This window comes from Podarcis gaigeae, assembly GCF_964106915.1.
Source record: "Podarcis gaigeae genome assembly, chromosome: 11".
NCBI lineage: Eukaryota > Metazoa > Chordata > Lepidosauria > Squamata > Lacertidae > Podarcis > Podarcis gaigeae.
Window position 1 is genome coordinate 63989178 of NC_139687.1, and position 24166 is coordinate 64013343.

Sequence of the window (24166 nt, forward strand, 5' to 3'; positions counted from 1 at the left end):
GTGTTGGAAGATTTCGGACAAAGAAAGTTCTTCTTCATGCAGTGCGTCATTAAACTGCGGAACTCCCTCCCACAAGAGGCAGTGAGGGCCACCATCTTGGATGGATTTAAAAGAGAACTAGACGACTTCCAGTTTGCTGCGGAGGCTATGGCAACGAGCTCTGTGTCGTCCACTTAAGGGGCGGCATGGTTCTGGCAAATAGAGCTTTGGGGGTGATCGCCAGGGCTCGGTGTACCCCCAAAAAAACCCCCACGGAGGAGTGGGGATCCTAGGGGTCCAGGAGAGCATGAGAAACTCCCCCCCCCCCCCGAATCCCCCGGCGGACTTTTTGTGCGCGGGGGAAAGGGAAGGGTCTTGAGTCTGTTCACGGCTCCAATGCGCACTATTGCCGGAAGCAGTGATGCTTCTGATTCCAAGTTTCTGGAAACCACAGGAGGGGAGAGTTGCTCCTGTGCTCGAATCCTGCTTGTGGGTTTTTCAGAGGCATCTGTTTGGTCACTGTGAGAACAGGATACTGGACTAGATGAGTCATTGGCCCATTCCAGCATCCTCTCCTTATGCTCTTGTGATTATAATGGTGAGAAATTAGATTTCCATGCTATATGAATCCATCACCCAACTTAACTAAGCTTCTGTTGTCATATGAACTGGTTGGAAGTGCATGGTTTTGTGAGATCGCAGAGCAACAACCCTGCAGGGACCTGGATTACTCCGGTTCAGAGTCCTGCTTCATCCAGCCCAATGTTGTCTACCCTGACTGGCAGCAGCTCCCCAGGGTCTCAGGCAGAGGAGGGTCTTAGGAGGGTCTTTCCCTGAAGTCAATCACAGAATCGTAGAATTGTAGAGTTGGAAGGGACCCCAGGGGTCATCTAGTCCAACCCCTCGCAATTCCATCTTTAGGGAGCTGAACCTGGAACCTTCCGCTTGCAAAGCTGGTGCTCTGGCCCTGAGCTGCAGCCCCCTGGGTTCCTTGGCAGGGGGGCTTCTTCTCCCAGGCATCTCTAGCTGCCTAAGCTTCTGCCTTTCCATGCCTCCACCCATTTCCCCAATATAGGAAGGGCTCAGAAGCCACCCAAGCAAGCCACAGGCGTGGTTTAGAGCAAGGGGAGGCAGCATTTTTTAAGAGAATGGGAGGAACTGGCACTGTTGTTGTTTAGTCGTTTAGTCGTGTCTGCCTCTTCGTGACCCCCTGGACCAGAACACGCCAGGCCCTCCTGTCTTCCACTGCCTCCCGCAGTTTGGTCAAACTCATGCTGGTAGCTTCAAGAACACTGTCCCACCATCTCGTCCTCTGTCGTCCCCTTCTCCTTGTGTCCTCCATCTTTCCCAACATCAGGGTCTTTTCCAGGGAGTCTTCTCTTCTCATGAGGTGGCCAAAGTCTTGGAGCCTCAGCTTCAGGATCTGTCCTTCCAGTGAGCACTCAGGGCTGATTTCCTTAAGAATGGAGAGGTTTGATCTTCTTGCAGTCCATGGGACTCTCAAGAGTCTCCTCCAGCACCAGAATTCAAAAGCATCCATTCTTCTGGAATCAGCCTTCTTTATGGTCCAGCTCTCACTTCCATACATCACTACTGGGAAAACCATAGCTTTAACTATGCGGACCTTTGTTGTCAAGGTGATGTCTGGCACTACTACAGGTGATAATAACATAATACCCATTCTGCATTTGTACGCATGCACTTTGGAACTCCCTGCCACTTGATATCAGGCAGGCGCATTCACTGGGCTCCTTCTGGCACCTGCTAAATCTTTCCTGTTTAGACAAGCCTCCCTAGACTCTTAGAAAGCTGTGGTAATTTTGATCTGTTTCAGTATCTTATTGTATTTATTCTTATTTTTTGTATGTTTTAAAGTATGGTTGTAATTTTTTCTTTTCTTTCTTGTTTTATCTTTCTGTAAACCACTTTGAGTTGGGTTTTTCTGTTCTTACTATCAAGCGGTGTGTAAGTTCTACACAATAAATGAATAAGTAAGTGTTTGCCTGCAAGGCTTTTCTGCCAGGTTCCCACTTAAGAACATAAGCAGAGGCTGCTGGGTCAGGCCTGTAGCCCATCTAGTCCAGCGTCCTGCTCTCACTGTGGTCCTCCAGGTGCCCCAAAGGGAAACCCACAAGCAGGATTCGAAAACAAAAGCGGGGCTCTCCCCTCCCGTGGTTCCCAGCCACTGGTATTCAGAAGCATTGCTTCCTCCCACCGACCACAGAAGCAGAACACAGCCACCCTTAGTGATAGACTTTACTTCCATGAATTTGTCCAATCCTCTTTGAAATCCAATTGGTGGGCATCCCTGCCTCCTGTGGCAGGGAGTTCCATAGGTTAGCTATGTGCTGAGTTAATGCAGGATGTTCTTCTATCTGCCTGAATCTTCCAACATTCCATTTCATCGGGTGTTCTCCAGTTCTAGTGTTAGGAGAGAGAGGAAAAATCTTTTATGTCCAGCTTTTCCATGCCTTGCCCAGCTCCAAGAACATCTATCATGTTCCCTCTGACTCCCCTTTCTCCTAATCCCCCAGTGCTGTGACACTTCCCCATCTTCTGTGCCAGAAGTTCTTGTTGGCGCCACTTAAGTAAAGCACCCTCCATCGAAGTAGAGAGCACTGATGAAATCTAGGAGGCAGCCATCACTTACCCAGTTTCCATTTGGGTGGATTTCATCCTCTCTTTCTATAACCAACCTGGGACAAAGGGGAGGAGCTCTTCACTTGATTGGCAGGCACAGTCACCAGTCACAGGCAGGACCCGCCCAGATTCTCCCCCCCCCCCCACGGCTCAGTTTGCCTAGCAGCCCTGCCCTTTCAGGATCACCTGTATCCTCCAACTAGTGGTTCACCTGCATTCCTGCCTGTGATGGAAACGCTCCACAGTTGCAATTCCTTTACCATGGGGTAAATCCCACTGAACACAGTGGGGCTGGCATCTGAGTAAGTAAGATTTACTCCATAAGCAACTCCATGGTGGGGGGAGCCTGTCTACATACTCATTTCATTGATTTGGCTTTGACTGTGGCTGTCAGACTAGCATGAGCAATATGAAATTTTCTTAGGGAGTTTGGAGTTCTGAAATAATCTTGTTGCATGCCACCTCAATCTTCATAGGTTCCAGGCACTTACCTGGGCTCTGTTTCCTTGGAATGAAGGTCAGCAGAGACTGTGGTGTCTTTAGGATGCATAGTTTTATTTAAGTAAAAGTAAATGGACCCCAGACCATTAGGTCCAGTCGTGACCGACTCTGGGGTTGTAGCGCTCATCTCGCTTTACTGGCCGAGGGAGCCGGCGCACAGCTTCCGGGTCATGTGGCCAGCAGGACTAAGCCGCTTCTGGCAAACCAGAGCAGCGCACGGAAACGCCGTTTACCTTCCCGCCGGAGCGGTACCTATTTATCTACTTGCACTTTGACATGCTTTTGAACTTCTAGGTTGGCAGGAGCAGGGACTGAGCAAAGGGAGCTCACCCCGTCATGGGGATTCGAAACCACCGAACTTCTGATCGGCAACTCCTAGGCTCTGTTTAACCCACAGCACCACCTGAGCATAAAATAGAATAGAATCATAGAGTTGAAAGGGACCACGTGGGTCATCTAGTCCAACCCCATGAAATGCAGGGTTTTTTTGCCCAAGTTGGGACTCAAACTCATAACCCTGAGATTAAGTCTCATGCTCTAACAGCTGAGCTATCCTCAGATGAAGGGGATCACAGCAGATCTTCTCCAGCAGAGATCAAGCATGTCTCAGTTTCTCCAGCTTCCAGCCTGTTTCCAGCTCCGCTCTCACACCCCACCCTGGCTAATGTTCTCCTACCTGGCAGTTAGGAGATGGGGATGGAGGAAAGCCCCATTCCTGCCATTGTCCTGGAGGAAACTGCCATTTAGTTGTAACTCTTGCTTAAACTTTTGTGATGGTGATGAGCACACCTAAGTCGCAGGCTAAGGCCATTGTCTTACAATGCCTCACAAAAAAATTGGTCTGAGCAGTTCAGCACCTTCCTCTGTTTGATTCTAACCCTCCCTAGGTACAGGACCCCAAGAACTGGAGGGGACTCGGGGCATCATCCAAACTGACCCCCTTCCAAAACCCACAACAATATAATAGTGTTCAAGGATCAAGGATTTTTAAACAATATCGTGCAGTTTATTGGGATCTTCATTGTAGACTTTGCAGAGAAAGAGAGAGAGAGAGAGAGAGAGAGAGAGAGAGAGAGAGAGAGAGAGAGTTTAATATACAACCTCATTTTCACTTTCCATGACATTTTGGAAGAAGGCACTGGCCATGTTGAAAGTCGGTTGTGTTCCAGACAGGGAAGGCAAAGCCAGACAGCAAATGCACAGCTGAATCAGGCCAGAGAGTTTGCCTTGCTCACCCAACGATCGATAACAGGCATCAGCTCCCAATAATAATAATAATAATAATAATAATACTAAATGGGGAGGAGGTGCAGTTTTTAGCAGAGACAAGAGCTGGCATATGGTTCACCTGTCAAATCCCGGGGGTGGGATCCGGGGTTACCCTGGCAACAGGAGACAGAATCAATAACACCCAAATGCAAGGCAGCGAGCAGAGAGGGAGGGGGGGGAGGGTCTGGGAATGCCAAATGTGGGGGGGGGGGCATGTTGTGCAAGCTGTTTGCAGGATTGCAAATGAATCGAGGGAGGAGTATTTCAGCCCGGAAACTTTCCATAAGGCTGCCGTTGGGGTGGGGGTGCTGTGGAAGTTCTGCAGGTTTGCATGAGAGCCCAGGAGGGGGAAAGGCTGGAACCAGCAAGAGGAAAAACACAAAATGCATCCTTGTTTGGCGTGTGGTGCATATTTGCATATTGGCAGGTCGATCGTGGAGCATTAACCAGGAAGAGAGCTGCTTCCTGGCATTGGACCCTAAACCATGCGGATTTTATTCCCATCATTGGAAGTGTCTCCTGCACTTGGGTGGGTGGGTGGGTGGGTGTCTGTGGGTGTGATCCCAGCTCAATGATGGGAAGGAGGGCAGGGAGCCATCAAGCAAATGAGGACCACCATTTTCAGGTCTTAGTGCCTTCCTGAGCAGGAGAGCCACCCCTATTTCATTGTTGTTGTTGTTGTTGTTGTTGTTTAGTCGTTTAGTCATGTCCGACTCTTCGTGACCCCCTGGACCAGAGAACGCCAGGCCCTCCTGTCTTCCACTGCCTCCCTCATACTAGTAGCTTCGAGAACACTGTCCCACCATCTCGTCCTTGGTTGTCCCCTTCTCCTTGTGCCCTCCATCTTTCCCAGCATCAGGGTCTTCTCCAGGGAGTCTTCTCTTCTCATGAGGTGGCCAAAGTCTTGGAGCCTCAGCTTCAGGATCTGTCCTTCCAGTGAGCATTCAGGGCTGATTTCCTTAAGAATGGAGAGGTTGGATCTTCTTGCAGTCCAGGGGACTCTCCAGAGTCTCCTCCAGCACCACAATTCACCAGAATTCACCCTATTTCATAGAACCGTAGAATTGTAGAATTGAAAGGGATTCCCAAGGGGCACCTAGTCCCACCCCGTGCCCTGCAGGAATCCTGCCCACAGCCATCCCTGGTGGGCTCAAACCCCCAACCTTCTGGCTAACTGCCGGATGTGCTGAGCCATTGCATCACCGAAAGGACAGAACTTATTTTCTGGTATCCCAAAGATCATTGTCCTTGTTTTGTCCATGCCCCACACCCCCTGGCCTTGGAATGGGGGGGGAGAGAGAGAGAAGAACAGAAGTCCATGTCATGTCCAGTTCGTGACTAAATTAGAAGTAAAAAGACCCAAAAGGGTGGGGGATGAGACTGGGCCAGGCTTGTAGCATGTGTCTGGAGGGGGAAAGGGGAGACACCTGCCCCACTGAATGACCCATAATAACTGGAGGATCCATCCTAACCAGAGAGCCAGTGTGGCATAATGGTTGCTGGACTATGGTGTGGGAGACCAGTGTTCGAATCCCCACTTGCGAAGAAGCTCACTTGGTGTAGGAATAATGGAGGACGACAGGAGGTTGGATGCAGGTGAGCTGTGCAGAAGCGCGCTGGCAAGCATCCTCCAAGACAAGCTGCCGGCCAACTCTGTAGAGGCTCCTTTTATTAGCACAATATTCAAAACCAGTCAGATACATTTTGGACTGTGAACTTTACACATCCTCAAATCCCGAGATCGTGGGGTGGTACAAAGTTATTTTGGTACCTGTTTCCACCATGTCATTTTCCCCTTGCACAATGTATGACAAAGGAAACAAAGGTCATGATGTTCAGACAGCTGTGGCTTTGTCTGAGGGCGGAAGTGTGCTCCACACCCGGCAATCATTCCTTCAACTTGGTAACTTTGGGGGCAAGTCACTGTCTCCTAGCCTAACCTACCTCACAGGGCTGTTGTGGGGATTGAAAAAGGAGTGGGAGAGCCATTCTGAGCCCAGTTTTGGCTGGGGAGGGTGGTGTATAAATTATTATTATTGTTGTTGTTATTATTATTATTATTATTATTATTATTATTATTGGCATCTTGAGCTCCATGGAGGGGAAAGTGGGGTATAAATGCAATAAATAAATTGGATTAATTTATAAATTGCTTTCATTTAGAAAACCAAGTCTCTAGGCCTTGGGGCATTCGAGGTACAGGGAAGAACATTCGGCCACAATTCTGCCCAGTCGTTTAGTGAGAAACTAGACTTGCCCCCACCTTTCGGATTTTTTCATAAAAGAATAGAGTCACGGCAATGCTCAGATCTTTTGAAAGTAAAGACAGTGATTTTGGCAAAAAGGAAAACAGGTTAGGGTGACGCTGCTATTGTCTGGAGAAGGAACTCCTTGTTTCATTTTTAAGGCGTTTGTTTGTTTGTTTGTTTGTTTGTTTGTTTGTTTGTTTGTTTGTTTCAAGAAGTAAAGAACATGAGATGATGGCAGCGCTGAGCAGAGAATATCTCAGGGCCTGCTGCATTGTCCTCCGGATTCAGGGGTGACCTCTAAGGTCACAGGGACGGGAAGTTGCAAAAGAGCAAGCCTTGCTGTAGGGAATTGCCTTGCCAGGAAGATAAGACCTTGCAGGGAGACATCAGCTGCGCTGCTTCAATAACAAGCAAGACCCTGGTGGCACCTGCAAGACTAGCAGATGACTGCGGCCTCAGATTTTGTGGATAAGAGTCGCCTTCAGCTGATTGGAAAGGAGATTTAAAACCGCTAAGTCTTTAAAATGCCAGAAGACTCCCTTGTGTTGGGATAATGGGGGCAGGCACTGGACTATGACTGAAGGCAGCTGCTGATATATCTTTATAGACTCATAGAATTGTAGAGCTGGAAAGGACCCCAAGGAACCACAAATGATAGCTTGCTCGATGCAAAGGGAACTCTGCAACCAGTATCCAAGGCCCGATTCTGCTATCTGGTGTTTTCCACTGAAAGAGAGCATGATAATGTAAAAAGAGCCTTCTGGATCAGGCCAATGGCCCACCTAGTCCAGCATCCTGGTCTCACAGTACTCAGCCAGCTCTTTGGCCCCACTGGAATATTAAGAATGGCACAGCTGGAAGGTACCCAGGGGTCATCTAGTCCAACCCGCTTCAGTGCAGAAATTACAGCTACAGAATCCCTGACAGATAGCCACCCAACCTCCATTTAAAAAAGAGAGACTACCACCTTCTGAGATAATCCATTTGTGACTCTTAATCTCAAGGTCATGGGTTCGAGTCCCACACTGGGCAAAAGATTTCTGTGTTGCAGGGGGTTGGACTAGATGACCCTGATGGTCCCTTCCAACTCTAGGATTTCTGGGACTGGGGTATGGAGGCAGTGATATCCTCCGCCTCTTCCCCCCAGAGGAGCCTGCATTACAGCTGCCCCACCTCTCTCCCACAGTAACCCACCTGTCTGCTGGGTGAAATAAATAAATGGTCTTATATATATAATAAATGTTCATAAACGTACCAAGCAAACACATACATAAATGTATAAACCACATGTCTGAAGCAGCACAGGAAAATAGTCCTGGAACCATTTTGGCTCCCAAACTGACCAAATGTTTTCTCTGAAAGGTCAAAGGAAAATGGAAAAGCTTCCCCATTGTCTTTTCATTCACAAATCCTGTCTTAAGGGTATGTCTGTCTGTGTATGAATAGGGTGTGAGCCTGTGACCTGGCTCAGGAACTAAGTATTTATCATTACAAAAGACTGGGCAGGCTCCCCAGGGTATCCAATCAAGTGAGCATTAACAGGTAACCTGCCAGACAGGAGGTAAACAACACACTCAGATTTCTGCTGTAGACCACCCCTTCTGTGATGTAGGTATGATGTTTCTGGGGGTGGTCTTGGACTCCAAGGCGGGCAATTTAAAATGTCTATATAAGGGCGGGCACACCTTTGTTCTGGGTCCCCCTCCTTTCCTGCATGTGAGGGGAGCCCCCTGTTCCAACAGATCAATAAAGATCAGGCTTACTAGCTGCTTTGCTTCTCAATGTTCTTTGTTTGGCCTGTTATTTTCTCTGACTGATGGAGAACCTGCAAAGGACTCGGAAAGGGCCCTTGTGTCCCCATAAGGGAATAAGGGCAGATTTTCATTTATTACATGGGTGGGCGAGCTCTTCCCCTGCTAGCCCCTCTCACAGAACCCTAATTGGCACCACCCCCTTCTCACGGCTGCCTCTCTTTCAGAGCCATGGGGGTGCTGATGTCCAGGCGGCAGACCGTGGAGCAGGTCCAGAAGGTCAGCCTGGCCGTGTCGGCCTTCAAGGACGGGCTGCGAGAACGCAAGTCGGAGGGCAGCACCAGCCGGAGGGGCACCATCGAGGACACGGTGCAGGAGCTCAGAGAAGAGGAGGCCTCGGAAGCAGGGTCTTCGGCGGGGCTCCAGCAGAAGGAGGAGAGCCGCTTCCGCAGGGCGGCCTGGGAGAGGCTGCGGGACGGGCGAGGGGTGGAGCCCGAAGAGTTTGACCGCACCACCTTCTTCACGCCGCCAGCCTTTGCCCGGCCCACTCTGAGGGAGCAGGATGACGAGCCCATTGAGATCAGCCTGGAGCAGAGAGAGCAGGTGGGCACAAGATAAACCCCTGGAAGAGGGAGGGAGGGAGGGAGGGAGGGAGGAAAGACAGAAGCACCCTGGGCAGCGGCAAGAAAACCAGACGGGCACGACACATCGTAGAATCGTAGAGTTGGAAGCACTGGATGGATTTAGAGGAGCAGGAGAGGATATTTTACTTATTAATTATCCTTCCTCTTTTTCTCATGGGTGTAAGAATGCAAACACCTATTTCAGCAGAGTAATGCCACCATCTGTGGGCAGCTTATCTCTAGAAGCTTTTAGGACACGTTTGTGTTACTTTCTAGAGCAGTTTTACTATCCAAGGGTGTTTCGGCAGACATGGGTCATCTTCTCCTGGTTCCTTCTTAACAAAGAAATTACTCTCAAACTGTTTAAGTAAACCAGGAAAATACAGTCATACCTCGTGTTGCATTTGCTTCAGGTTGAGCATTTTCAGGTTGCGTCCCGTGGCGATCCGGAAGTACCGGAAAGGGTTACTTTCGGGTTTTGCCGCTCATGCATGCGCAGACGCTAAAAATGACATCACGCTCATGCGCAGAAGCGGCAAATTGCGACCCGCGCATGCGCAGATGCAGGTTGCGTTCTGCTCAGGTTGTGAACGGGGCTCCGGAATGGATCCCATTCGCAACCAGAAGTACCACTGTATATACTTTACTCACTTAAAGGTCTTGCCAAGATTTAGCATATTCAGTGATGGAAATCAAGCAGGCGATAATCCTTAAAAGTTACAAACATCCATAGTCCAGTTCAAAATGGAGGGCGCTCCCTGGAAGAGAGCTCACAGAGAACCCTGCCCATTGCAGGTAAGAAGAAGAAGGAGCAGCAACAGAAAGAAGATTAAGATCCTTTTGTTCTCCCTTCTACCACAAACATTTAGAGGATATAACATCATAGGGTGGCCTGCTTGTGACTTTCTAGCAATCATGCATTTGTGATTTGGCTGCAGATCCTCCCCTAGATTTGGCTTGCGTGACGGAGACCTGGGTACGGGAAGGCGAAGTAGTCTCCCTACATGAGATAACACCCCCAGGTTTCTCTGTCCTCCATCAATCGCGGACTGTGGGTCGGGGGGGGAGGAGTAGCGTTGTTATTCCGGGAGGATTGCTCTTTCAGAGCTCTGCCATCACCGGCGATCTCCGGCATTGAATGTGTTGGTCTCGTGTGGGGCACCAAGGAGAGCTTGGCTGTCTGGCTGGTGTACCCACCACCCAGCACACCTGCAGCCACCCTGTCAGACCTGCTGGAGGTGGTGGCGGGCTGGGCCTTGGAGTTCCCAAACCTTCAACGTCCATGCCGATGCCGCTCCCTCCTCACAGGCTCTGGACCTAGTGACTTCCATGGCAACACTAGGGCTCTCCCAGGTTGTTTTGGGCCCCACTCATCAAGCAGGGCACACGCTGGATCTGATCTTTGGGGCTGGCATAGATGTGATCATGCTCCCTGCTGTGGAAGTGCCATGGTCTGATCACTACGCTCTGAAAGCCAAGATAGACTTCCCGCTCCTCCCCGGCTCGGGTGGCGAATCTATTTGGGCTCGTCCGCGAAAACTGATGGATCCTGATAGATTCCGACAAGCCTTGCGGAACCCTGCTCCTCCTGGCGACTCATTAGATGACCTTGTTGAGGACTGGAATAACCGGCTCTTGGCAGCCATTGATGAGATCGCGCCTAAGCGCCCTCTGTGACCCCGTCGAAACCGGGCCCCTTGGTTTACTGAGGAGCTCCGGAAAATGAAGCGGGATCTCAGGCGGCTAGAGCGAGTATGGCGACGGACTCGTGACGGAGCCTCAAGAACATCTTATAGGACGCTTATGAAAGCCTATGAGATGGCTATGAAAGCTGCTAAGAAATCTTACTTTGCAGCTTCCATTGCATCCGCTAGCTCTCACCCGGCACAACTTTTTAAAATAATTAGGTCAATAACGTCCTTAGGAGGACAACCAAATTTAAGCACAAATTCGACCCACAGCTGTGAGGCATTCGCGAGTTTTTTTTGCGGAGAAAATCCTGTTGCTCCGCCGTGACCTCCCTGCCAATTTAGATACAGTGACTGAACTGGAGGCCCCTTGACTGACTTCAGGTCCAGTGTTGGACCATTTCGATCGGATACTCCCTACTGATGTGGATAGATTCCTCCAAGTTGGTGTGTCCACTCTTAAAAAAAACTTCATTAGATCCCTTAGACCTATCCAATTACCGCCCAGTTTCAAATCTTCCATACCTGGGTAAGGTAATTGAGAGAGCGGTTGCTGAACAGCTTGGTAGGTTTCTGGAGGAAACATCGGCATTAGATCCATTTCAGTCCGGTTTCCGTCCTGGTTTTGGGACGGAGACGGCTCTGGTCGCCCTAACAGATGATCTCCGTAGACAACTGGATTGAGGCGGGTCAGGACTGCTGATCCTTTTAGATTTGTCAGCAGCCTTTGACATGGTCGATCATGATCTTCTGGACCACCGCCTCGCAGACGTGGGGATACAGGGCATAGCCCGTACCTGGTTGTGCTCTTTTATCTCTGGTCGGGGACAGAGGGTGGCACTAGGGAGGGAAATGTCGTCGCGCCACTCCTTGGTGTGTGGAGTGCCGCAGGGCGCAATTCTCTCCCCGATGCTTTTTAACATCTTTATGCGCCCCCTTGTCCAGATTATCCGGAGCTTTGGGCTGGGCTGTCACCAATATGCTGATAACACTCAGCTCTATCTGCTGATGGATGGCCACACTGACTCGGCCCCGAACACACTGACCCGATGCTTGGAAGCTGTGGCTGGATGGTTTCGTGGGACCCGATTGAAACTAAATCCTTCGAAGACAGAGGTCCTATGGCTAGGTCGGGATGGCATGGGGATGAGGGACCAACTCCCTTCTCTTGCGGGGGCCCAATTAGTGCCATTGCCTTCCGTTAAGAGTTTGGGTGTAATCCTTGACGCCTACCTTTCCATGGAGGCGCAAGTTACAGCAACAGCCAAGGCGACATTTTTCCACCTTCGCTGCATCAAGCAGTTGGTCCCTTACCTTTCCTGCCCCGACCTGGCCACAGTGATCCATGCGACGGTCATCTCCAGGCTTGACTACTGTAATTCGCTCTATGCAGGGCTGCCCTTGAAGCTGTCCCAGAAACTCCAGCGGGTGCAGAATGCTGCAGCGAGGCTCCTCACGGGGTCTCTGCCATGGGAGCATATTCATCCAGTGCTTTTCAAGCTGCACTGGCTCCCGGTGGAGTACAGGGTCAGATTTAAGGTGCTGCTTTTGACCTTTAAAGCCCTTCACGGCCTAGGACCCTCATACCTATGGGACCGCCTCTTCTGGTATGCCCCACGGAGAGCCTCAAGGTCCATAAATAACAACACCCTAGTGGTCCCAGGCCCTAAGGAAGTTAGATTGGCTTCAACCAGAGCCAGGGCCTTTTCAAGTCTGGCCCCGGCCAGGTGGAACGCTCTGCCTCATGAGACCAGGGCCCTGCAGGATCTGATTTCTTTCCGCAGGGCCTGTAAGACAGAGTTGTTCCGCCTGGCCTTTGGCTTGGAGCCAATTTGATTCCCTCCCTCTCTTTTTTTTTTCTTTCTTTTCCTTCTCCTCCTGCGATGAGGCTACATTTTAATATTTTAATGTTCCATTATTTTAATGTTGTATTTTATTTTTGTTTTTAAGTTGTAATCATTCATCTTGTTTTTATTATTGCTTGTAAGCCGCTCTGAGCCCGGCCTTGGCTGGGGAGGGCGGGGTATAAATAAAAAAAAATTATTATTATTATTAGAAAGGGCCCCCCAATAAAAATAAAAATAATTTATTATTTATACCCCTCCCATCTGGCTGGGTTTCCCCAGCCACTCTGGGCAGCTTCCAACAGAATATTAGAATAAAAGGTAAAGGGAACCCTGACCATTAGGTCCAGTCGTGACTGACTCTGAGGTTGCAGCGCTCATCTGGCTTTACTGGCCAAGGGAGCCAGCATACAGCTTCCGGGTCATGTGGCCAGCAGGACTAAGCTGCTTCTGGCGAACCAGAGCAGCACACGGGAACGCTGTTTACCTTCCCGCTGGAGCAGTACCTATTTATCTACTTGCACTTGATGTGCTTTTGAACTGCTAGGTTGGCAGGAGCAGGGACTGAGCAATGGGAGCTCACCCCGTCGCAGGGATTCAAACCACCGACCTTTTGATCGGCAAGTCCTAGCCTCTGTGGTTTAACCCACAGCACCACCTGCATCCCTAATATTAGAATACAAAACCTATTAAACATTAAAAGCTTCCCTAAACAAGGCTGCATCAGATATCTTCTAAAAGTCTGGTAGTTGTTTTTCTCTTTGATATCTGGTGGGAGGGTTTTCCACAGGGCAGGTGCCACTACCGAGAAGGCCCTCTGCCTGGTTCACTGTAATCTCCCTTCTCGCAGGGAGGGAACTGCCAGAAGGCCCTCAGATCTGGACCTCAGTGTCCAGGTGGAACGATGGGGGTGGAGACACTCCTTCAGATATACTGGATTGAGGCTGTTTGGGGCTTTAAAGGTCAGCACCTATACTTTGAATTGTGCTCGGAAATGTACTGTGAACCAATGTAGTTCTTTCAAGACAGGTGTTATATAGTCTCGGTGGCCGCTCCCAGTCACCAGTCTAGCTGCCTCATTCTGGATTAATTGCAGTTTCCGGGTCACCTTCAAAGGTAGCCCCACACAGAGCCCATTGCAGTAGTCCAAGTGAGAGATAACCAGAGCATGCACCACTCTGGCGAGACAGTCTGCGGGCAGGGAGGGTCTCATCCTGCGTACCAGATGGAGCTGGTAAGCAGCTGCCCTGGACCCAAGGTCATCAAGTCCAATTTCCTGCAATGCTGGAATCGCAGCTAAAGGATCCCTGGCAGATGCCCATCCCCCTCTGCTGCTGCAGGGCTAGGGAAGAAGTCTACAATGCCATGGGTTCTCCTGAATTGAGGAGGGCATCCCGAGGGTGACCTCCTTCTCGTGCTCAGGGCTTCAGCCTTTCCTCCCCTCCCCACGCAGGTGACCAACGACGAGACGTGTGAGGTGTGCGAAGTGTGGACAGCGGACAGCCTCCTGCCCTGCCGCGTCTGCACGAGGGTCTACCACGACGGCTGCCTCCGCCGGATGGGCTTCCTGCCCCAGGACAACACCAGCGAGGTCATTGAGGCGGCCCATTCGGAGACCGGCTGGAGCTGCTACTCTTGCGTAAGCAGCGGGTGGGGGCCCTGGGGTGCTGGGGAAGGGGGAGGGAGACGTCTTGTGAAGAACTGGGGGTCCCTAGACTGAGGGGCAGTCACTTACCCTCCCCTTTCCAAGAGAGGATTGCACTCACGCAGAGAGGGAAATATAACCATGATTGTGAAAGGAAGCCTCCATGTCTGAAGGCAGTCTACCCTTGAGGACCATACACTGAAGGAGTGACGGCATTGGGGAGGGGACTCTGAATCTGCAAATCCACCCAGGTGGGTCCTGGGAGCCTTCCAGCAACTGACTCGCCCTCTTTTCCTCTCCTCACCCACCCCAGGACAATCTCAACTTGCTCCTCACTGAGGAGGAGATGGGCAGCCTCTTCCAGTCCTTCCAGCAAGGCAAGGTCGCCCCAGGTAAGCCTCCTGCGGTCCGGACCCACACTCGACTCCTGGGCCATGCATCCATCCATGCAAAGGTGGACAGGTGTGACGAGAGGGACCCACATCAGCTGGTCTCTCGCCCCCTTCACCCAGACCGCACAAGCAGATTGCGCTTTGGACGGGGAATGCCTGGAGAGCAAGGAGTACGGCCAGTGGCCATGATCCCACCACCACCAGGCCTTGCCTTCGCCATGGCCTATCCTTGGGAGTCTTGCCTTTCATTGTGGGGGCAGGAGGCCACTCCAGACCTCCGTACCACCCCATGGAGGAAGGCGAAGCGATGGCGAGGGAGCCTGGTGGGCCGTGGTAGCAAGCGGAAGAGGAGGCTGCTGTGGGCAGGGATGGCTCTATAACTGAGTTGGGCAGAATGGGAAAGGGTGGCAGGTTGGGATCCGGGTCCTAGCTCACTTTCCTTGCTGGAGAGGCAATTGGTCGCCCCAAAAGTGGTCGCCAAACAACCCCACACCTGTTCTCTCGGCTGTGCTTTCTGCACCCTCCTGCCCCTAATTCAGCTGCTGGTGCATTCTCCTAAATTGCTGTTCTGCACATGCAGGGGTGGAGGAAGGGGGCGGGGAGCTGCCCCAGGTGTCACCACTGAGGGAGGGGTGAAAAAATGCCGGGTAGCATTCACCGTGGGGCCTGCAATGCACCTGAGCCACGGGTCTCTCCGGGGAGTGGCACGGTAGCTTGGGGGCCCACAGGCTCCGCACTGCCCCAAACGGTCTGGCCGCTGCTCCCCCCCCCCCCAGCTGTAAGGCAATTGAGTGGGAGGAGGCCCCACGGAGCGCCCTGCCCCAGCTCGCCCCGTCCCCGTGGGCTCCTGGCCCCACCCCAGGTACCCAGTCGGCTTGCTCTGCCGCTGCACACACGTCCTGCCCAGCCCTTCGGTAAGGGTGCACGAGAAACAAAACCTGATTGTTGATTGTAGGAATGCGACACAGCCAGGAGGGAAGTTCACTTCGGGCGGCAAAATGTATTTGGCCGGCCATGATTCTGGGGGTCTTGAGTGGGACTAGGTGTGTCGCTGGGTTCAAGGCTGAGGCCTCCCCTTAACTGGGGGCCCTCCTACTGAGAGGGTGCAGCAGCTGCAAAAAAGAGGGGCAAATTCCACGCTAGGGATCCTTAGGAAAGGAACTGAAATGAAAACTGGCTGTATCATAACGCCATTATGGAAACCTGTGGTGCAACCGCATTTGAAGTACTGGGTCCAGTTCTGGTTGCCTCATCTCAAAAAGGATATTGCAGAGTTGGAGTTCAGAGAAGGGCAACAGAAATGGCTGAGGGGCTGAAGAAAGGTTGCAGCATTTGGGACTTTTTAGTTTAGAGAAAGGGCAGGCAAAAATGGACGTGGTAGATGTTTATAAAAATTATACATGGCATGGAGCGGGTGGACAGAGAAAAGTTCTTCTCCCTTCTCCCCACTAGAACTCTAGAACTCATGGACACGAATGTTGGAAGATTCAGCACAGAGAAAAGCAAGTCCTTCTTCACACAGCGTCTAGTTAAACTGTGGAACTCCCTGCCACAGTGATGGCCACCAAACTAGATGGCTTTTAAAAAAGGATTTGGCAAATGCATGTAGAGGGCTCTCAGTGACTGCTCTGCCTCCACAGCTGGAGGAAGCAAGGCATCTGATTCCCAGCTGCCGGAAACTCCTCGGATCCTGCTTGCTGGTTTCCCGCAGGCTCCGTGAGAGCAGGATGCTGGACTAGATGGGCCACTGGCCTGATCCTGCAGGCTCTTTTTGTATTCGTATGAGGGGAGCGTGGCAGCACTAACAGCTCAAGGGGTTAAGGCTCTGCAGAGAGAGAGAGAGAGAGAGAGAGAGAGAGAGCGGCCACTGACTCTTCCCATCTGGTGGCTCTACAGACAGTGCGCTGACCTTGAAGGTCTTCTTGGGCTACAAGCGGCTGTTGAACCAGCAGCCCAGCAGCGAGGAGCAGGAAGACCAGGACGCCCTGCAGTTTTCAGCGCTGGATCCAGAGAAGAAAGGCCGCATCGAATGGGTGGATTTCCTCTCCCACGAGTCCGTCCTGCAGCTGCAGAGATCACGGACACAGGTGGGTGAAGGTGACTCCGATGAGAAACCTAGGAAGGTGCCTTCTGTTGAGTCACTCAGTCCATGGCTGCCTCCAGCCCAGCATTGTCCTCTCTCTCCGAGGCCTGGCAAGCCATTGCATCACTCCTGAGCGCTGTGGTGGCCAGTTCAGGAGTGCAAAGCCCCTTCCACACCCCTCACAGCCAAAGCCCCTTCGAAGACGTTGCTCTAATCACACGCCCCTCCTCTGCTTCCCCCCCACAGAACGCCCTGCTGCGCCTGCTGACGGGCAAGGAGAGAGAGCGGGCACGATCCACTTTCTTGTCGCTGGACCAGCACGGGGACGGGCTCATCAGCGAGGCAGAGAGTCGGCGCAGCCAACACACGTGGTTCCGTAAGCGGCACAAGGAGGTGCCCTCTTGCAACGTCAGGTAAAGGGCCTCACCCGCCCACTCTGAGCCACAGCCTCCCTGGCTTGGCTGGGAACCCTCCTGCATTTGCCACTGGGCACGTGGGCACATTTAAAGCCCTATGGGGCCTAGGACCCACATACCTAAGGGACCGCCTCTCCTGGTATGCCCCGCAGAGGACCTTAAGGTCTACAAATGACAACATTTTGGAGGTCCCAAGCCTCAAGGTGGTTAGATTGGTCTCAACTAGGGCCAGGGCCTTTTCAGTACTGGCCCCAACTTGGTGGAACGCTCTGTCCCAAGAGACCAGGGCCCTGCGGGACTTGACATCTTTCCGCAGGGCCTGCAAGGCAGAGCTGTTTTGCCTGGCCATTGGTTTGGACTCAGTTGTGTTGGAGATAAGCAGTGTCCAGTGCACAGCGGAATGATGAAAAGTACGTGCCAACATGCTCTATATTACTTTATTTACACTTCAAAGCTGGTAATTTACAGAAAAACATTTTCCCTCTGCCGGAGCAGAGAAAGGCATCCTCTCTCCTCTAAAGCACGGAGAGAATCACACTGAACTGCAAAGAACAGTGAAAAACAGGAAACCAGTGTACGTCACATCCAGTCACCTTTCCCGTGAGAAAACCCAACAGCACTTGACTGTGGAATGTAAACATTGTCTTGTGACAAGCACTTCGCTGCTCAGTGAAGGAAGCAGAAACCAACATCCTCCCCCTTTCTGTGAACATCACTGGGCAGCGTGTTCGTACAATATCAGTACAAACCCAACTTCTGCACATAGGTACAGTGTTGATCCCTTGATACAATCTTGGACAATACATCAGCAGGAATTTCATTACCTGGCATATAGGACACCGTTACGAGTCCCTTTTGAATACGTTCCCTAGCATGTTGCAACTTTAATTGCAAGTGCTTCGTGCTTTGCTTACAACCTTCAGAATTCAGCAAAGCCAAACATGCTTTGTTGTCCTGGTAAACCTGGATTGGACATTTGACAGGAATTTTTATGTCTTTGCACAATTGTAACAACCATTCACAATCCTTAAGTGAATAAGACAGTGCATTCAGTTCAGCTTCACAAGTACTTAAGCTAACTGTTGTTTGCTTCTTGCATGACCAATCAAATAGACCCTGATTGTATTTATAGCAAACTCCAGACGTACTTTTCCTGTCTGTAGTGTCACTTCCAAAACTTGCATCTGCAAATATCTCAAGACCACCAGACTTCTGATTGTTAAATCTCAGTCTGTAATGCATAGTGCCTTTCAAATACCGCGCTATGCGTTTCAGAGCTTTCCAATCCTTAACAGTAGGATTGTTGACTTGTCTGCTTAGCAGATTACAGCTAACAGCAATGTCAGGTCTTGAACATCTGGCAATGAAGTTTAGCTTGCCTAGCACACTTCTGTACAGTGTAGTATCAGAAAATGCTTCTTCAGTGTCATCTACCTGATAACCTGTTATCATCGGTGTGTCTACAGGGTTAGCATCCATCAGGTTTAGTTTGCTTAACACATCAGCAATTTTACGTGACTGGTGTACTAGAATGTTACCATCTTGATCTCTCTCTATTTCCAGAGATAGGTAGTTGTTTACCTCACCAAGATCTTTCATGTCAAAGTGCTCTTTCAATTGAGCTAGGGCATTATTGTACATTGTGACATCCTTCCAAAAGAATAAAAGATCATCAACATAAAACAAACAATACAGTTTCTTTTGCCCCTCCTCTTTGACAAATACACATGGATCAGCTTTCCCTTGTTTAAAACCTAGAGAAAACAATACTTCAGTGAGTTTTGTGTGCCAACACCGTGCACTTTGTTTGAGACCATAAAGGGACTTCTTCAGAGCACAAACAAATCCCTGTTTTACCTGTACGCCATCAGGTGGAAGCATATAAAGTGATTCATCTAGAGATCCGTACAGAAAAGCTGTATTCACATCATGGTGACTAATGTGTAGATTCTCTTCTGCAGCTAGCTTGAGCATAAGCCTAATGCTCTCATACCTCACGGTGGGTGAGTAGGTCTCGTGATAGTCTTCACCTGGTACCTGTGCAAAACCTCTGGCTACCAATCTGGCTTTGTGTCTGACTATCTTGCCATTTTGATCTGTCTTCGCTTTGAAGACCCATTTGCTTCCAAGCAGTTTCATTCCTGGAACTACTGGAACAAGGTCCCATGTTTTGTTCCTTTCCAAGGAATCAAGCTCAGCCTTCATGGCATTTAACCATGGCTCAGCTTCCTTTGAATCCAAATCCTGGATTTCTTGGAAACTTGAAGGTTCAAACACCTTCTTGGAGCTTTTAACAGCTGTTACTGCTATCTTAGCAAACTCATCAGCAAATCTCTTTGGAGGTCTGCCTTTTGTTGCTCTCTGTGACCTACGAATTAGCCTTAAGTCTTCAATACTCTCCTCTTCCTTCTTAGGAGAAAAGTGACCTATTGTGAACAATGGTTCCTCCAATTCTTGATCAGAGCTTTCAGAGGGTCGCATAGAGGCTTTCGCACTCTTGAAATCCTCTGAATCACCCGATTCAGTTTCAGACTCAGAATCAGAACCTTCATCAGTGGGTGTGGGTTGTTGCGGTTGCTTTTGACTATCCTCAGTTTCATCACTGTCATCAGGATAACATTGGAAAATTCCCACATTCTCCCCCCACTTGGCATTGTACTCAACACTTCTTGTGAGCTTAATTGCCTTAGAGTCAGTCATCATTATTCTGTAAGACCCTTTCTGATAACCTAGAAAGATACCATGCAATCCACGCTTGTCTAACTTGGAGCTTTGTGGTGAGTGAACCCACATGTCAGAACCAAAAATTTTCATGTGTTTGATGTATGGCTTCTTGCCAAACATCTTCTCATAGGGGGTACAACCAATCGCTGAAGATAACCTGCGATTATAACTGTAAGTGAAACATGAGAGAGCTTCGGCCCAATAACTCTCTGGAAGATTGGCATCATGCAGCAAGGTTTTTAACCCTTGAAGCAATGTCTGATTTGCTCGTTCCGCAAGTCCATTCTGCCATGGCGAGCGAGGACTAGACAAATCGTGTTGAATTCCTTTCTCAGTCAGAAAAGCTTCAAACTGCTGAGAAGTGAATTCTCCCCCGCGATCACTGAAAAGAGTCTTTACCTTCTTACCATGCACATTTTCCAACCAAGCACAGAATTCCTTGAACCTTGGAAAAGCCTCTGATTTCTGCTTGAGATTGTACACATAAATATACCTGGAAAATGCATCAATGAGAACCATGAAGTACCTGTTTCCACCCAAAGAGGGCGCTAGTGGTCCAACCAAATCAGCATGAACAACCTGGTATGGTTCTGTAGCTTGCCTACTAGACACCTTACCTTTCGCAGCCATTTTCACTTTGTTTGCTGCGCATGCCTTGCACTTCATGTGGTACCTGCAGGGTTTAATAGTCATACCTTCAACCAAGGCAGGCATTTTAGATACTGCCTCAAAATGCAAATGACCAAATTTTCGATGAAAATCGTGAATACATTCTGCATGCAAACTTTTGTTAGAACCTGCAATGCAACAAGTGTCATCCTGCACAACATCATCAAAATACAAAACATACAAACGATCAACATATTCAGCATGCAATACATAATCATTTTTCTTTGTGATGATGCACCTTTTGTTCTTAAAGGAAACGTCAATTTTCCGCTCATTCAGCTGTCCAACGCTAAGCAGATTATGCTTGGCATCTGGCACATAAAGCACATCCTGTATCGATAAGTCCAAACTGTGAAGAACAACAGTTCCGTAGCCTTTACTGGGAATTGTGTGGTCATCCGCCTGGTGAATCGCACCTTCCTGCGGTGTAAAAGACACGAACAGTCGCTTATCGTTGCACATGTGGTGGGTCGCCGCTGAATCAACAACGAAGAAAGATCTAGACGTCTTCTGGACCTCTGCAACCTTTGGAGTGAAGCGTGAGACCATTGCCTTGTGCTGCGTTGTCCTGGACACCGGACCTTTGCCTTTGCCTCGGCCTTTTCCACGCGATGAGCTTTCGCTGCGCTGCTCTGTCTTGGCCCTGGGATATCTGCATTCCCTCTTCATATGGCCTAGACGTCCACACGAGTAGCATTTCACTGCCTTCAAAGCTTTGGCGCCATCTGGTGGTTCCACTGCACTATGGGATGACGTCTGTGAAGACTCCCCCTTGCCCATGCAGCTAGCACCCCGGCGGTCTGCTCCATTCTGAATCATGGCAGTATCACTGGCTACTGTGAGTTGAGCATTTGGCTGATTGGCATCAAATTCCCCACTTGCCTCATCCAGCCTTCTGCAGCTAGCCATCATGACTTTGGCATTAGCCTTCTGCGTCATCTCTGCTGCTTTAAATCAGGCTGCTTCATACAAGCTGTGTCTGTGTACAGCTGCTTCAATCCAAAAGCAAATTCAAAAACAGCCTCTGCTTTGTGAACCTGTGCCTTTCTGCTTAACTGCTTTGCTTATCTGCAGCTGCTTCAAACCGCATTCCAAAGGCAAGTTCAAAAGTGAAAGTTCTCTCTGCTGTCTTAAATTCATGCTGCGACACTGCTGCAGCTGCTTTACTTTCGATTTCCCCCAGCATAGGAAAAATTTATCCTTCTAGCCTTTTGCCTGTGCCACGGCAAAACCGGCTATAAAAGTTCAAAGTCCAGCCATAAAGCCATTAATTAGAAGCTGGCAGGCTGCCCGGAGCTGTAGCACATACCTCATCAAATCATCTTGACGCGCAGAGATATCGTCCGATCCGGCCCTCTGCATTCCGATCCTTTGCCGGCACTCCAATTCTTTGCTCCTTTGTTCCTTTGCCAGGAGCCCGACTTCTGGAGTCCATTCTCAAAACACTGCGTTTTTCTGGGCCCGGAACCAAATGTTGGAGATAAGCAGTGTCCAGTGCACAGCGGAATGATGAAAAGTACGTGCCAACATGCTCTATATTACTTTATTTACACTTCAAAGCTGGTAATTTACAGAAAAACATTTTCCCTCTGCCGGAGCAGAGAAAGGCATCCTCTCTCCTCTAAAGCACGGAGAGAATCACACTGAACTGCAAAGAACAGTGAAAAACAGGAAACCAGTGTACGTCACATCCAGTCACCTTTCCCGTGAGAAAACCCAACAGCACTTGACTGTGGAATGTAAACATTGTCTTGTGACAAGCACTTCGCTGCTCAGTGAAGGAAGCAGAAACCAACAAGTTGACCCTTATGTTTCCCTCCCCTTATGGTCTTGATCTATGGGCTACTTTTAAAATGAGGCTGCATTTTGAATTGCATTTTAACCTGTATTTTAAATTGGTTCCCCCCCCCCATTATGTTTTTACAGTCATACCTCATGTTACGTTTGCTTCAAGTTGAGCATTTTCAGTTTGCGTTCTGCGACAACCCGGAAGTACCGGAAAGAGTTACTTCCGGGTTTTCTCAGCTCGCACATGCGCAGAAGCAGTGAATCGCGACCCGCAGGCGTGGGTTGCGTTCCTTTCAGGTTGCGAACGGGCCTCTGGAACGGATCCCATTCACAACCAGAGGTACCACTGTACTATAATTTTACTGGTGTTAGCCGCCCTGAGCCTGGCTCTGGCCAGGGAGAGCGGGATAAAATAAAATTATTATTATTATTATTATTATTAAGCAGAAGCTCTTCCCCTTGGCCTGAGAATTCTGGGCATCTGCCTAGTTTTTCTCCAACCTGTTGGGAGCTTGGGGCACCTTTGCAAAGTCTTCTCAGCCTGGGGGAAGGGGCCAGGCCTCCCCCACCCTTGCAATGATCTTCGCAATGCCACAGGTGATCTTGGGGTGCAGTTTGTGGGGCACCTGTGGCCAGAGTCCTTCATCAGGCTGCTCATTAGGGTGATGTAACCCTGGGGGTGCCCTTTGCTCCTTACAGCATCAGCCACGTGGGCCCCATCTCAGAGAGCAGCCCAGCCAGCAATGCAAGCCAGGACCAGGTGCTGTTGAATCCAGAGCCAGAGGAACCAAGGTAAGCAGGTCACCGGGCAGAGAAAGGTAGTCTGTCCTTAAAGGGTGCCAGGGAGAGGCCTCCAGCAGAGTCTGCAAGTTCAGAAGAACCATGTGGCAGGGTCCAGCTAAGACTAGACTCTTTCAGATGAAGAAACCACTGCAGGTGCCTCACTGGCTGGGAAATCTATAGAACTGTAGAGTGGGAAGGGATCCCCAGTGGCCATCTAGTCCAACCCCCTGCAATGCAGGAATTGCAGCTAAAGAATCCCTGACAGGTGCCCCTTCAGCCTCTACATCCTCCCAAGGGAGCCCATTCCACTGTCAACTGGCTCTTGCGCCAGAAATTTCTTCCTAATATTTAGTCAGAATCTCCTTTCTTCTCATTTGAATCCACTGGTTCAGGGGATCCACTCAGGAGCAAGGGAAAACCACCTCGCTCCATCTTCCGTATGAGAGCCCTTCAGATATTTGAAGATGGCTATCATATCTCCTGGGATGCGGGTGGCGCTGTGGTCTAAACCACTGAGCCTAGGACCTGCCAATCAGAAGGTTGGTGGTTCGAATCCCTGCGACAGGGTGAGCTCCCGTTGCTCGGTCCCTGCCCCTGCCAACCTAGCAGTTCAAAAGCATGTCAAAGTGCAAGTAGATAAACAGTTACCGCTCTGGTGGGAAGGTAAACGGCGTTTCCCTGCACTGCTCTGGTTTGCCAGAAGCGGCTTAGTCATGCTGGCCACATGACCCGGAAGCTGTACGCCTGCTCCCTCAGCCAACAAAGCGAGATGAGCGCCGCAACCCCAGAGTCGTCCACGACTGGACCTAATGCTCAGGGGTCCCTTTACCTATGATATCTCCTCTCAGTCTTCTATTCTACAGGCTAAACATTCCCAACTCCTTCAGCCATTCCTCATCAGGCTTGGTTCCAGACTCTGGGGTGGCACCCAGGACTTATCCTCTGTCTGTGGGTCACATACTGGTTCTGGAGCTCAGGAAGCCTGGATTATGTTCTCCAGTCTTTGAGCAATTCTCTGCAGGCAACCCAGGTTCTTCCCCTGATCCCTCCTCACATAGTAACCTAAAAGCCTGCAGGATCAGGCCACTGGCTACCTAATCCAGCCTCTTCTTCTCACAATGG

The 24166-nt window shown here is 50.1% G+C and overlaps 1 protein-coding gene across 1 annotated transcript in view; it reads left to right on the top strand.

The window, feature by feature from the left end:
• Positions 1-24166, top strand: part of PHF24 (PHD finger protein 24) — a 39340-nt gene that overhangs the window by 12430 nt on the left and 2744 nt on the right. The window contains exons 3-8 of the mRNA XM_083702883.1: positions 8617-8992; positions 13998-14183; positions 14503-14581; positions 16478-16668; positions 16911-17077; positions 22961-23053. Of these exons, the coding sequence (XP_083559009.1) occupies positions 8621-8992; positions 13998-14183; positions 14503-14581; positions 16478-16668; positions 16911-17077; positions 22961-23053 (1088 nt within the window). The 5' untranslated portion in view covers positions 8617-8620. The remainder of the gene's footprint in view (positions 1-8616; positions 8993-13997; positions 14184-14502; positions 14582-16477; positions 16669-16910; positions 17078-22960; positions 23054-24166) is intronic.